We start from the raw sequence: 14,690 nt of genomic DNA on the forward strand, positions 1-14,690 counted from the left end.
CAAAATAATAATATCAACAGTATTTCTCATTCTGTTCATCAAAAAACTGTTGCATGTCAACTGTTTTACTTACAGTATCCACACTACAGAATCTCATAAAACTCCGTGTAGCTAATTAACGGCCACTTTACCACAGAGAGGACGCTGAGGCACAGAAGGGTTGAGTAGCTTACAGTCATCTGACAGTAAAGAGTGGACATGGGATGTAACCCATTTCAGATCACGCTATATAAGCCTCCTCTGTAAAAGTTGGCAAAGTTCAGTGGGAAGCAGGATGATGGAAGTGAGGTGTACATTCTGTCTGTGTGTCCCTCCAGGTCGGTGCTGACATATGTGGCTTTGCATTGGATGCCCCTGAGGAGCTCTGCAGGCGGTGGATGCAGCTGGGAGCGTTTTATCCATTTTCCAGGAATCACAATGGCCAAGGCTACAAGGTGAGGCTCCCAGGAGACACGATAAGTTTGGCACACGTTAGAGCTGGGTCTGTCCGCATCCTCGCCAAGACATCTGTTGAGCCGACCTCCTACCTGGTGCTTCACTTAGCCTAATTTGCAATAAACCAGGACCTCCGAAGACGCGCCATTAAAATGCCCTGCCTGCTGTCACAGACTCTGCTATTTGCACTGCAGCAGTCAGGGAGATGGCGAGTCTGTGAAGGTCTTTATCAAACGTCTGTACGTTCAATCTACATTGCTCATTTTGTAATGAGAATCAAATGGGGGAACTACTTAAAAACTATTGAAAAGGCAGTCTGCTGCGAGAACTGTCCTGAGCGTGATGGAGGTGGACAGGCTGCAAGGTGAAGAAGGGCACTTACTTGGTGAAGTGATCTCCCCCTGCCACCCGTACTGCTCAGAGGCGAAGCTGGTACCCTAGGCCCCGGGTCTTTCAGGAACGAAACTCTTGGTTCTGATGAATGGCGTCTGGAGTTCTCCAGTTGCTTCTGTCATTCTTAGCTGGATCATAATCGCAACCTTTCCTTTCTCCCAGGCCCAGGATCCTGCCTCCTTTGGAGCTACCTCCCTGCTGCTGAATTCCTCCAGGCACTACCTTACCATCCGCTACACCCTGTTACCCTACCTCTATACCCTCTTCTATTGGGCCCACAGCCGGGGGGACACGGTGGCCAGGCCCCTTCTGCATGAGTAAGTTACCCTAATCCAAAGGGATTTTGCTTTTTTTAATTTTTCTTAATGTTTACTTATTTTTGAGAGAGAGAGAGAGAGAGAGAGAGAGAGAGACAGAGACAGAGTGCAAGCAGGGGAGGAGCAGAGGGAGAGAGAGAGAAGGAGACACAGAATCTGAAGCAGGCTCCAGGCTCTGAGCTGTCAGCACAGAGCCCAATGCAGGGCTCAAACTCATGAACTGTGAGATCATGACCTGAGCTGAAGTTGGACGCTTACCTGACTGAGCCACTCAGGCGCCCCCAAAGGGAAATTTGTTAATGCAACTGGTGACATGGACTGTTTCAAAATATTGGAGTGAACAGTGAAATACTTCTATTTTTAATATAGATAGAATAGTCCATTGGTATTTGCAAGGCTAGTGCTGCCTACGTACTGTTCCCGAGGTATATTTAAGTGTTTTAGCCTGTTCCCTTGGGGATAGAACTAGACCAACATCAGGGAACTTTGGGATCTTTTTTTGTTCTGCCACCAGTGAACTCTTTATCTTAGACAAATCATTAAAGTTCTGTCATCCTTCATTTCTTGATTCCTAGTTTAAAGGATTTGAACACTTGAACAGGATGGTCTCTTCTGTAATGCCTTATGTTCAGGCCCTGGGATGAACTTGTCATTTACACAAAAATAAGAATTTTACAGAGGATTTCTAGAATTCCAGAATTTTTACTGCCAGCCAATCCAATGAGCATCTCCAACTTAACTCTACAAAAGGGCACGGAACAGTCTTTCCTTGTCAAAATTCAGTGAACTCCCTTAAGTGTCTGATGTTCTAGACCCTCAGGCACATATCTTCTATTATGATTATTATTATTCCTATTATTATACATTCATTATTTTGAATCAGTTTTTACCGTCTCCTGGAATTCCCTGTTAAAATAAGGCAGCTACCCTACAAGAGACTTGAGTAGGATTTTATTATTTGCTATTTGTTGTGATTACATCCAGTTCTTTCTTGATGGTCAGCTGAAGCTTTAAGATGTATTGCTTCACTTTCATTGTATTTAAAGGGGCATATGGCGAATAGACTTCAGTCTGGACCCTGCCTAGCATATGTCCTGGAATAAACACCTGTGTCCAACCAGGGGGAAGAAAAGGAGGGTTCACGGATTGGGGGACGTGGGTCTGTCTGCCACAGTGGTGGAGGCAGGGGTCAAGTACATGTCCCAGAATAATTTAGGGGGTTACCGCAGGCAGGCAGCCTGCATGTTTTAGACAGTTGTGGGGAGAGTTGTCAGGAAACATTGACCCAGATCTCTGTGAACGTCTCTCTGATCTCCAGGTTCTACAGGGACAGCAACACGTGGGATGTACACCAACAGTTTTTATGGGGACCTGGCCTCCTTATCACTCCAGTTCTGGAAGAGGCAAGTGACCCACAGAGGCACACAGATGGCCTCCACTTCTGTTCCTGCTGCCCTCCAAACTCTTCTCTTCCTGGAACAATTTATCTTCTTTTTATCCCAAGCCCATTTCCAGCCTCCATGGCTGAGTCGGCCCTGAAGACAGTGTGCTGAGGTTTGGGGAAATTGGGGATCTGTTACTTACATATTTTTTTCTATGAGTCTTTTTTCTTGACCAAGAGTCCAACCAGGGTAGAAGCATCTACTGGGACTCTGTGTTTAGGGACGGTCCTGTTCGTCATTACATTCTCACAGCTCCTTGAGGTAGAGGCAGAATGGAGCAGGGGCCCAACACCCTCTCTAAGGTTGGATGGAATTGGGGTGTGATCTCTGCCTCTTCCTCTTAGCACCTTGTGGTCTGGGATGGTTCCTCGGCTGGAAAGGTGAGATCATGAGAGTACCCGCCACTGGGGACAGTTGGGAGGATTTCGTGAGTTAATGTAAAGCTGGAATTTTTGCCACAACGTGTATTTCAATATTATTATTATTCCTAATGGGATTCCACTGGGATTTTTCTTTGGGTTTCCAAGTTATTGCTCCTATTATTCCTATTAGAAGAAAGGCACGGTTTGATAACAGAGAAAAGAAAGGCTGTTTTTGCTCTCTCAGTATATGGTTCAGAAGCTCCCTTGGGAATGCTAAGAAATCCATCTTATACCCTTCAGAGACTGGGCCATGAAGAACAACAGTTTGTTTCAATTTCAGGGTGCAGAGAAAGTGATGGCTTATATGCCCGATGCCATCTGGTATGATTACGAGACTGTAAGTAGCTTTGACTTTTCTTAAACTCCTCATGACCACAGCTGCATAGACAGGGTCCCTCCCTGGAGACAGGAACATCTATCCATGCACCTAGGAGTGTTTTTGCCATGTTTTCTGTAATTTCATAGCATAAGTCACTTAATGTCAGTCATGATGAGATCCGGAAAAAAACCACTTTTATATACTTTATTCAACAGTAAGATAAGGGCAAATGGCAGAGGGTCCAATAGGGAATTTCAGCTTGGTCAGGAGTCAGCTGACTTGTTTAAAACTGTCAGTTCATCTGCTGTATGTGAACTGGTGTAAATGCTCCCCCAAATTCGTAAGTGATGGCAAAACCTGTTGCTCTTAATTGTTTTTCCTTCCTCTCGTTCGATTGCCTAACTAGACAGTAACTCAGCTGGGTGGAGAAAGAGGGAGCTGTAGATAACTCGGCGCCTGGAGAAGAGGTGGGGCATGGATGTGCTGTCGTAACAGGTGCTTGATTTGTGTGCCTGCCTCAGGGGGCCCGAATGAGATGGAGGAAGCAAAGAGTGGAGATGGAACTTCCTGGAGACAAAATCGGACTCCACCTTCGCGGAGGCCATGTATTCCCCACACAACAGCCCGCCACCACCACTGTGGTCAGGTACAATGCGGCGGGAGTTTCCTCTAGGGGGGGTGCTGCTGATAAAGTTGGTCATTGCCGTTCCCATCTGTTGCCCAGGCAGAAGATGCTGAAGCTTTATGTGGCGCGTGGGGAGGAAGGGGATGGGGTGGGGGGTGTGGTCATCAGACACTGTGATTTACAAGAAGTTGTGGAAGTTGTGGTTTACAAGATGGATGTTGAAAGAATTTAATCCCTGTTCTTTAACTTTTTTTAATGTTTATTTATTTTTGAGAGAGAGAGAGAGAGAGAGAGAGAATGTGAGTGGGGGAAGTGCAGAGAGAGAGGGAGACACAGAATCTGAAGCAGGCTCCAGGCTCTGAGCTGTCAGCACAGAGCCCAATGCGGGGCTCAATCTCACGAACGTTTTTTTTTTTAATTTTTTTTTTTTAACGTTTATTTATTTTTGAGACAGAGAGAGACAGAGCATGAACGGGGGAGGGGCAGAGAGAGAAGAAGACACAGAATCGGAAGCAGGCTCCAGGCTCTGAGCTGTCAGCCCAGAGCCTGATGCGGGGCTCGAACTCACGGACTGCGAGATCGTGACCTGAGCCGAAGTCGGACGCTTAACTGACTGAGCCACCCAGGCGCCCCTCGATCTCATGAACCTTGAGATCATGACCTGACCCAAAGTCAGAGACTTAAACGACTGAGCCACCCAGGCGCCCCAATCCCTGTTCTTTCTTAAACCGCTGCATTTCTCCTCAAAACACACTGACTGCTGGGGTGGTCATCCTTCCTGGTTTTCCCAGGATCACTTCAATTCTAGCACTGAAAGTTTCATGTCTTGGGAAGCCTCTCATTCTAGCAATAGCGGTCTGTTGATCACCCTACTTGGTTGGCCAGATCACCCATCCATCATGCTGTGCTCTTGACTCATTCATCCTCATTTCTAGGGACAGCGAGTCCACGTTTTATTCCCCTATAATCTCAATTCCCCATTCCTTTCCTCCCATGAGCCATTTCTTTCTTATGATGCAAAACAAGGTCCAACAATTACTTATTCAATTCAAATCACCCTCATACCCCTGTTTTCTCCTTTACAACTCTGTGACTCTGAAATTATAGACTCCATCTGTACTAAAGATGTACACAGCTCTATCTGTCTCTAAAAGTATTAGCTTATTTATTTTTAACAGACTGGGTGTTCTTTGGAAGTTAGAAATCTTTCTTTTCCTTTGAACTTTCCTTACTACCTTAATTTTTCAAATTGCAGGCTTTTTTTTTTTTTTTTAATGATACTTCTACATCTAATACCAAATGGTTTCCTTTTCTCTAGCTGTTCAGCTTCAGGCTATTCTGCATGCTGATACTAAAATTATCTTTCCAAGATGAAGATTTTTGACTTGTTGCTCCCCTGCATGAAATCCAGACTCTTTCATGAGTAGGGGTGTTCAAGGCCAATCACAATCTGGTTCCAAGTTAACTACTGTGCCTCCTGATGCATCGGAATACACGCCTATGGACCAGCCACGCCCCAAACCTCTGGTCCTCAGATATACCCATCTATCCAACTGTGTTTGGGCTTCTGCACTTATTACCCTCTCCGACATCCTTCCCCGTGCCTTCTTAACGACTCTCCAAAGATTTCATCTGCAAGATATCTTCCTCAATTCTTCCAGCAGAGGGAGTGCTGCCTCTCCAAACTTTTTAAATACTCTTTTGTATACTTTTAATTATTTTTTGCTCTTTAGCTGACTTTTTTCTTTCCTTAATTTTTTTAATGTTTATTTATTTTTGACAGAGAAAGAGAGACAGAGCTTGAGTGGAAGAGGGGCAGAGAGAGAGAGGGAGACACAGAATCTGAAGCAGGCTCCAGGCTCTGAGCTGTCAGCACAGAGCCCGACGAGGGGCTCACAATCCATGAGACAGTATGATGTGAGCTGAAGTTGGACACTTAACCGACTGAGCCACCCAGGCGCCACAATCTTCTTAATATTTTAAGCATTTCGATCATAGTTACTTTATACCTTGTATTTGGAAATTCTATTGTCTAAAATCCTTTGGAGAATCCAAATTATTTTTCATTGCTTTTGCCAACTTTCTTTCATGCTGGCTTATCACCTTGTGTGTTCCGTAATTTTTTTGTGTGTTTCAAGTGTAGTGATCTTAAGGATCCAAAAAAAGTCCCTCCAGAGGGGATTTGCCCATTTCTTCAGTTGTGAGTCAGAACTTCTGTCACCTGAGGTCATCTTAAGCTCCCTTCAAAGACCATGTGTTGGGTGGGTCTTTTAGGGTGTCTGGTGTCCTTCAGATTATCTAATCCACCACTCCTGGAAGTCTTCCAGCTTTTGTGTCTCTCTTTACTTTCTGCCTGGATTATTTAGTGAATATGTTTAATCTTCCTGATAATATTTAAGGTCATCCATCAATAGAGTTGTGATCTATTTATCTTTGTGTCTCTTGGACTTGCTAACAAATGAAAGCTACTTCATACATGTGTGTTGAGTGAAAGCAGGTGATTTGGTTGATAACAGAACCTGACTTGCTCAGGGCACAGTGGAGGGCTGACATGTGAAAGAAGAGAAAACGTGAGGTCAGTGATGGGCCAATGGTATCAGGAAACGGGGAGGTAGTCCAGGAGAGTCGTGAAATAAGGAGGGATTCCACATGAAATGGCCCTTTCCCCCTCCTTCTCTATGCCCACCTACTTCACCACCTTTCTGAGTCATGTTTTGTGCTTCATACTCTAAATTATGAAGCAGAGAACTCTAGGGTTTGATTTTGCTCTCAAAATGAAATAATAATGAATAATCAAATTAGGAAAGTTACCATTAAACTTTATTGTATTTTGTTGCTTTCTGAGTCAAAACGGTTCTTAGGCAGGGAAAACAAATATATCCCCCCAACCATAATTAATACTTCCCCTGCACGAATCATCTCTAACATTAGGCTGAGCCAATTATTGTCTAAGATCTCTTTCTCTTCTAATAGTCTGTTTTCTAAGGAATAGTTGCACCAGCAACTTTTATAGTAGCTATTGCAGGGATTTTGGCACCTAAATTCTGGCCTCCTACATAGATGTGTATTGCTAATGTTTGCAGTATTTCTGTCTCCTGTGACGTTATTGATTCTAGAGAAAGATGCGCCCATTGATTTTGCTTTTGTGCCTGAAGAAAAGCCAAGCCATTTGCTGCTAGTAACCTTTCCCATGTGAAATCTCATGGAAACATTCCCATCTCTTTTGGCCAAGTTCTCTGAGTCTTTAGTCTTTATCTCCCACCTAAACCTTGTTTCCCACAGTCGACGGAACCCTCTTGGTCTCATCATCGCCCTAGATGAGAACAAAGAAGCCAAAGGCGAACTTTTCTGGGATGATGGGGAAACTAAAGGTAGGTACTGTTAGGACAACCTGCATCTGTGAGTTACATCCTCTGGCCATTCAGCCGTGGGAGAAATCTCACCAGGCACAGCAGCGTTAATCAGTCAAGAGGAGGATTTTGGTTTCAGTTGCACTGTTCACAGCTAGTGGTAGGTGGACCACAGATGGAAGGAAAACACATTTCTACCTTTTAGAATGCTTCCATCAGACAAGCAGTATATACAGGCTCTCATGTTATTGTCAACAGGCATCTGAAAGAGATGTTTTCAAGACTGTTCCTGCCATTCACTGTAGATCTCTTCCCCAAAAACACTTCTGTACAAATATCAATGATATGAAACATACCCATGCCGGTGAGTCAGAGTGAGACTATATTCTTCTTATGTGCCTGACTCTGGCCATGCTTCTTAGCACATTTTCCTGGCTCCAGTATACTAACAACTCTTGTGACTCAAGCTTAGGAAACAGATTCACTTGGGGCATATGCCTTAGAAGCACTTGGAAGGGAATCTTTTCAAGGGTAAGGTAGGAAGGAAAAGGGAAAACAGTGGCCTGGCCTTGGAGACTGTTTATAATCTTGCCATTCTCAGGATGTAGCTTTCAGTACAACGAGGGTGAAATCTGTTCTTCTGGGTGGGCAGGCCAGAGGTTGACTCATCTTTCTCTCACTTGCAGATACTGTGGCCAGTAAAATCTATCTCTTATGTGAGTTTTCTGTCACCCAAGTAAGTAGCATATTTTTATGAATCTTAGGTGTGAGCTTTGTCTGACCGTTAGCTCATGTATGTTTGTGTATGTGTGTAATTGTATTCGTAGCTTCATATGCCTTTATGACTGTAGAGCACGTTTCCTTTTTTTTTTTTTGAAAATAAAAGAAATTTATTTTTTAAATTATTTTTTAAGGTTTTTTTTTTTTTTTAATGTTTATTTATTTGTGAGAGAGAAAGGGCACAAGCAGGGGAGGGGCAGACAGAGAGAGAGAGACATGATCTGAAGCGGCCTCTACTCTGACAGCAGAGAATCCGATGTGGGGCTCAAACTCACAAACCGTGAGGTTATGACCTGAGCCAAAATCAAGAGTCAGACACTTAAACGACCGAGCCATCCAGGTGCCCCTATTTTTAAGTTTTTATTTTATTATTCTTTAAATATTTTTAATGTTTATTTATTTCTGAGAGAGAGATAGAGAGACAGAGAGAGAGACAGAGACAGAGCATGAGTGCGGGAGGGGCAGAGAGAGAGGGAGACACAGAACCTGAAGCATGGTCCAGGCTCCAAGATAGCAGCACAGAGCCTGATGCGGGGCTTGAACCCATGAACTGTGAGATCATGACTTGAGCCAAAGTTGGATACTTAACCAACTGAGCCACCCAGGCACCCCTTAAGTTTTATTTTAATTCCAGTTAGTTCACATACAGTGTTATATTAATTTTAGGTGTACAATATAATGATTCAACAATTCCATACATCAACCAGTGCTTAGATGAGTGCATTTCAACTTATGCCTTAACTCCCAACATTGAATTATCCATGTTAGTAAAAAGAGCAATCATATGGATAAATCAAAGCCATCAGCCTTTTAAAATACAGTTTAAAAAAATTTCTCAGGGCACATGGGTGACTCAGTGGGTTAAGCATTTGACTTCTGCTCAGGTCATGATCTCGCAGTTCTTGAGTTCAGACTCCGCATTAGGTTCTGTGCTGACAACTTGGAGCCTGGAACCCCCTGTCTCTCTCTGTCTCTCAAAAATGAACAAGTTTTTAAAAAATTTGGGGCGCCTGGGTGGCTCAGCCGGTTGAGCGTCCGACTTCGGCTCAGGTCACGATCTCGCAGTCCGTGAGTTCAAGCCCCGCGTCAGGCTCTGGGCTGATGGCTCAGAGCCTGGAGCCTGCTTCCGATTCTGTGTCTCCCTCTCTCTCTGACCCTCCCCCATTCATGCTCTGTCTCTCTCTGTCTCAAAAATAAATAAATGTTAAAAAAAAATTTTTTTTTTTTAAATTAAAAAAAAAATTCTCTGTGCATATGTGTGTTTCTCTCTCTCTCTTTTTACTCAGGGAAGTATTAAAATAGGTTTGTACTCCTCTAGCACATGTGAGTAGAGACAGCTAAGAGGTATTCAAAGCAGTTTTGGGTATTTGGTCTAGGACAGAATATTTGAGTGCCTTGACAATCTATCAGTGGATCTTTGTGCTTAATTGTTTTGCAGAACCGCTTGGATGTGAAGATTTTGCAGTCAACCTACAAAGACCCCAATAATTTAGTATTTAAAGAGATTAAAATTCTTGGGATCCAGGAGCCTAACAATGTTATAGTGAAACACAATGGTGTCCCAAGTCAGATTTCTCCTAATGTCACTTATGATCCTAACCTACAGGTAAAAATTCATTTTGTGGAGATAGTTTATCAAGAATTTATAGCTTATGGTGGTGCTTCTTGCCAAGGTCGCCTGGGTCCTGAAGGACCAGGGCACATTCTGAGGTCTGGAGTGGGGAAGAAGAGGGTTAGGAGAGAAAAAAAAGGAGGCAGTAGACCTGAGCTAGAATAGATCAGGGAGGTACTGAGGTACTGGAATCAGATAAAATGGCCTTTCCGTCCCTATTCTTGTATTTTCCCCTCAGTCTTCTGTTCTCTCTGACTGGGACAGAAGAGCAAAGTGAGGAGTGTGGGGGACAGGGTTAGAGGGAATGTGGGTCTGGCCACTGGTGGCTGAAGCAAGAAAGGCAAAGTGGGAGGTGGGATTCCCATTAATTAAAAATTTGAAGTGCATTTTTTTTTTTACTGTGTTCAGATATAAAAACTTTCTCCAACACATACATTTTAAAGAAATATTTCAAGTCAAAGAATCTGATAAACCTAGCTAATGCTGCTTATTTGGTTAGAGAATATTAAATAATAATAATAAAAAAAAAACCCACCACTTTTCATCAGTTATAATGAGACCTGATGCTTTTGAGCAGATTGTAATCAGTTCCTCTGGTATCCCATACTATGAGGAATCCTTCCCCATCCTCCTTCACTCCAGGCCCTGTAGGTGATCTGGGACTGGGGGCTGCTGGGTCAGCATGTTTGTGAGAGATCTTCCAAATTTGGAGTAAATGCGTAAATCTGGTATTCTCCTTTAATGTTGTATCGATGATGTTGGCCATTTTGCCTTACAAGATATATTGAGGATGCCTACATTATGAAGTTAGAAATAAAGTACAGTTGACCCTTGAACATCATGGGGAGACACTGACCCTCCCACACTGTCAAAAATCTGTGAATAACATTTGACTCCCCAAATCCTTACTAATAGCCTACTATTGACCAGAAGCCTTACAGATAATATAAGTTATCAGTTAACACATATTCTGTGTGTCATATGAATGATAAACTGTATTTTTACAATACAGCAAGCTAGAGAAAAAATGTTATTAAGAGAATCATTCAGAAGAGAAAATACATTTACAGTTCTGTACTGTATTTATTGAAAAAAATGCACATGTAAGTGGACACGTGCAGTTCAAACCCATATTGTTCAAAGGACAACTGTATCATATGGTTAGTTATGTGGACGGCACCGGGCAAACCATTTGAAGAGTGCATATATGAAAACAAACTCAGTAAATATTTGTTAAATAAGTTAATTAATGCAAGAGCAAAGCAATTCTTATTGCTTGAATTTTGGGTGGTGGGGAGACACAATTTGTACACATGAAACTACTGGGCAGGGGACAGGCAGTCCAAAGCAACACAAAGGAAATGTTCAGTTACAGTATACCTAATTTCAATGTCAAAGCCTAATGGAGTAGCTGAGCAAAGCCATTGGGGAAGTCAGGGTTTGAGCTGGACTTTGAACGATGATGTATCAGGTAGGGATTCGTTCATCTACAAGTGATAGGCAACTGAGCTAAATGGGGCTTTAAACAAATTGGAATTTTCTTCCTCACACAATAACAAGTCTAGAAAGTGGTCAGCTGCTGGCGTTGGTTCATTGGCTCAAGGCTGTCAGGGTTGATTGGCCAGTAGCAGAATAAAAGAAGAGGCAGGAAAGAAAAGGTGGAGGGAAGGAGCAGGCCCTTAAATCCGGAAGGAAACTCTGGGCCAGCAACTCCCAGTGGACTTGGACTTACCTATGAATGGCCACAGCTATGTTACATGGATTAAAAGGAACTTAATTAGGAGCTTAAGTTCCTTAATCAGGAACTTTAATATTCCAAACTGAAATAGTGAGTAAGAAAGGAACTCTTATATAAAGGAAGCAATTAGCCGTGCATTCCACAAAAGGGCACCATTTTCCTAGAAAGAGTATTTGCCTAGATAACGTATTCAAAGTTGAGATGTCAGAATAAACCAATCTAAGGATTGAGAATAGCCTTACATTATTTAGTCTGTGAGTATTGTATGACTAGAAAAGGGAAGAGATCAGCTTGGACAAATAGTGTGTGGTTAGATTTGGGAGGGTCTTAGGCATCAAAGTGAGAAGGATCTGATTCTCAAAGTGTGTCATATGATCCTTGAATCAAGGCTCTGGAGAATGGGATTTGTAGAACAGGGAAGTTTAAGGTGAATTTAGTCTGAGAAGAGCCTGGAAGAAGGGTGATTATCCTTAAAATGTGATTTTATAGCTCTGGACAAATGAGAGCCTTCACTATGGAAATTGCTAATTAAAGAAGAGATAAAAATATGTAGAAAAGTTAAATATTTGAATTAGTGGGACTCAAAGAAGCAGGTTTTAGGCTTTGAGGATTTGCTCTTAGAGAAATGAGAATATTGGGATGTTAGAAACAGAAGGAACTGTAATGATGTTGCCAACTCCTCAGTTTTGCCTTTGATGAAACTAAGGCCCAACGAATTAGAATAATTTGGCTAAGTTTCCACAGCAGAATGGAGATGAGAACCCAAGCCACATGTTCTTACTCCTGTGTTCTTGCCACCACTCCAGACCAAGGCGGGACACTGGTCTGCAAAATGGAGGGCAAGAATATAAGCTCGATTTGGTATGACCCCGTGAGCTTGTGTGTGTTATGCTTCAAGGGGAAATGCTTGTAGGGAAGTACTTCTTGACCAAGTAAGGATGAGGAAGGGGAGTCAGGGAAGGAAAGAAAATGGGTGATCACAGAAGATTTTATTCTCCCTAATTCTCTTCTGAACATGATGTACAGGATTCGGATAGAGTTGGTACCTTTGCTCTCTTACCCCCCTCCCTCCATATAGCCCTCTTTATAGCAGCTCCAGTGCTGTGTTACTTGGATGTTGAGAGTCCGGTCTGGTTTCTATCTCCTCTCCTAAGAGAGGTTTCGGATCTTGTGAGGGTTTTGTCCTGAGCATTAATTTCCTTGTCACTTACCCATCCCTGCAGGTCGCCCTTATCACGGAACTTGATCTTGTCCTGGGAGAAGCATACACAGTGGAGTGGGGCCTGAAGATAAGGGATGCAGAAAAAATAGACTGTTATCCCGATGAGAGTGGTGCTTCTGCAGAAAACTGTGCTGCCCGTGGCTGTGCCTGGGAGGTAACCCTGCTGATGACGCTGACACACGCCAAAATCCACGGCACTTCATCTCCAGCTTCATGAGCGTAGCGCCAATCCCCAAGTCACTACTTAAAACCCATAGAAAGGAAAGATTTCCAAAAGAACCCGAGTTTTTATCTGACTGTAAAGAATAGGTAGGGACAGGAGTAGGACCTTTCTTTTTTTTATAACTACTTTGCAAGGAGACCAGGAATTTAAATGTAGGTCGCTACCAAAGAGTATCTGGCTTTGTCTCCCTGCAGATTGCCTTTTCTAGCCCCCTTATATTTGATCATTCTAGGAACACATACTGAGCTGACGTTAGCTTTTCTTTTCAGGCACCTAGTTCTCCTGGGGTCCCATTTTGTTATTTCGTCAATGACCTGTACTCTGTCGGCGACATTCAGTACGACTCACGTGGCGCCACTGCTACCGTCTCATTAAAGTCTTCTTTATATGCCTCCGCTCTGCCCTCGGTACCCGTGACCTCCCTCCGTGTGCAAGTGACCTACCATAAGAACGACATGGTGCAGTTTAAGGTGCGTGTTCACAGTGCGTCTATGTATCATGTACTGCCTGGGCAGTTGGCAGTTCCATTACTTTTGCTAGTGGAGGTTGCAGAGCACTAAAGTAAGTGTGCCCTTCTAAGCTAACCCTGCCCCAATATACTAGATCATTATCCTAGAGCACCGAGAAACCGTTGACGGAACAGTGCTCTCTGTTCTATTCTGAAGAGATCGCGGTGTCTACTGTAAGGAAAGTGGTTGGGAGAACAAGAGTGAAAAAGGAGACTGCCAGTTAGGTCATCCACGTGGGAGACCAAGTGTAGAGCAGGAATAGGAAAGGAGAAGAATGGTGGGCATCTGGGAGGACTAAAAAGGTAGGATCACAGGATCGGGTGATGCCTTCAAGTACGTGATGAGGGAGAGGGAGGCATCAAGAATGATTACCGCGTTTCCGGCATGTGTCTCTATATGGATGGTGGTGCTATTAACTGGATGGGAAAATGGGAAAGGCTTGGGCTTGGGCAAAATGAGAGATGAGTTCAGTTTGGGATGCTGAATTCAGGGTGTCTATGGAATAGCCACACAAGTGTAGTGATCTTTTTTTCCTATGATTTCATCACAACTAAGGATTAGTGATAGGCTGTTCTTATGTCTTTCTCTACTAAATCGTCAGTTTCTCAAAGACAGGAATTTCTCTGTTCATCTCTGTGTTTCTAAAATCTGACATAGAGCTTGTATATAGTTAGTACTCAGATGTTTATTGAGAGAGTAAATGAAAGACATCAGGCGTTGCCCAAAACGTTCTTCACCACCTGCTATCAACCTGGACTCTGAGTCCCCTTACAACTTCTAATACAGGGAAAATGCTCTATTATCTTTCTGTCCTCACCAAAGCACTGGCCTGTGGTAGGCACCTAATGAGTTTGAAGAAAATGAACTTGCTTGCATTTCCTGCATTAACCCTTTCTTACTCTACCTCCTGATCATACCATAGCTCTCTCTCCAGGATTTGACTTTTTTTTTTTTTTAAGTTTATCTTGAGAGAGACAGAGACAGTGGGAGCAGGGGAGGCTCAGAGAGAGAGAGGGAAAGAGAGAGAATCCCAAGCAGGCTTCACGCTGCTGGCTGGAGAGCCTGACGTGGGGCTCGAACCCACAAACTGTGAGATCATGACCCGAGCCAAAACCAAGAGTCGGATGCTTAACCAATTAAACCACCCAGGGGACCCAGGATTTGTCTCTTTTTGACCCTGCTTCAATACTCTGTGCCTTTGCATTTATTTCTCTACCAGAAATGACTTTATCTCCTTGCTGTGTTTGGTTAATAATAGCTGCCAAGTTTTTAACACTCAGCCTGCATTTTCCTCGTGAAACCT

At 43.3% G+C, this 14,690-nt stretch overlaps 1 protein-coding gene across 1 annotated transcript in view; it reads left to right on the forward strand.

The window, feature by feature from the left end:
* MGAM (maltase-glucoamylase) overlaps positions 1-14,690 on the forward strand; it is a 97,214-nt gene that overhangs the window by 47,520 nt on the left and 35,004 nt on the right. The window contains exons 17-26 of the mRNA XM_053896772.1: positions 318-434; positions 991-1,145; positions 2,464-2,548; positions 3,290-3,346; positions 3,850-3,974; positions 7,236-7,324; positions 7,990-8,039; positions 9,522-9,689; positions 12,657-12,809; positions 13,148-13,348. Coding sequence (XP_053752747.1) covers positions 318-434; positions 991-1,145; positions 2,464-2,548; positions 3,290-3,346; positions 3,850-3,974; positions 7,236-7,324; positions 7,990-8,039; positions 9,522-9,689; positions 12,657-12,809; positions 13,148-13,348 — 1,200 coding nt within the window. The remainder of the gene's footprint in view (positions 1-317; positions 435-990; positions 1,146-2,463; positions 2,549-3,289; positions 3,347-3,849; positions 3,975-7,235; positions 7,325-7,989; positions 8,040-9,521; positions 9,690-12,656; positions 12,810-13,147; positions 13,349-14,690) is intronic.

The sequence above is a fragment of the Panthera pardus genome, unplaced genomic scaffold (genome assembly GCF_024362965.1).
Source record: "Panthera pardus isolate Hobbes unplaced genomic scaffold, ASM2436296v1 HiC_scaffold_8, whole genome shotgun sequence".
In the NCBI taxonomy this organism is placed as follows: Eukaryota; Metazoa; Chordata; class Mammalia; order Carnivora; family Felidae; genus Panthera; species Panthera pardus.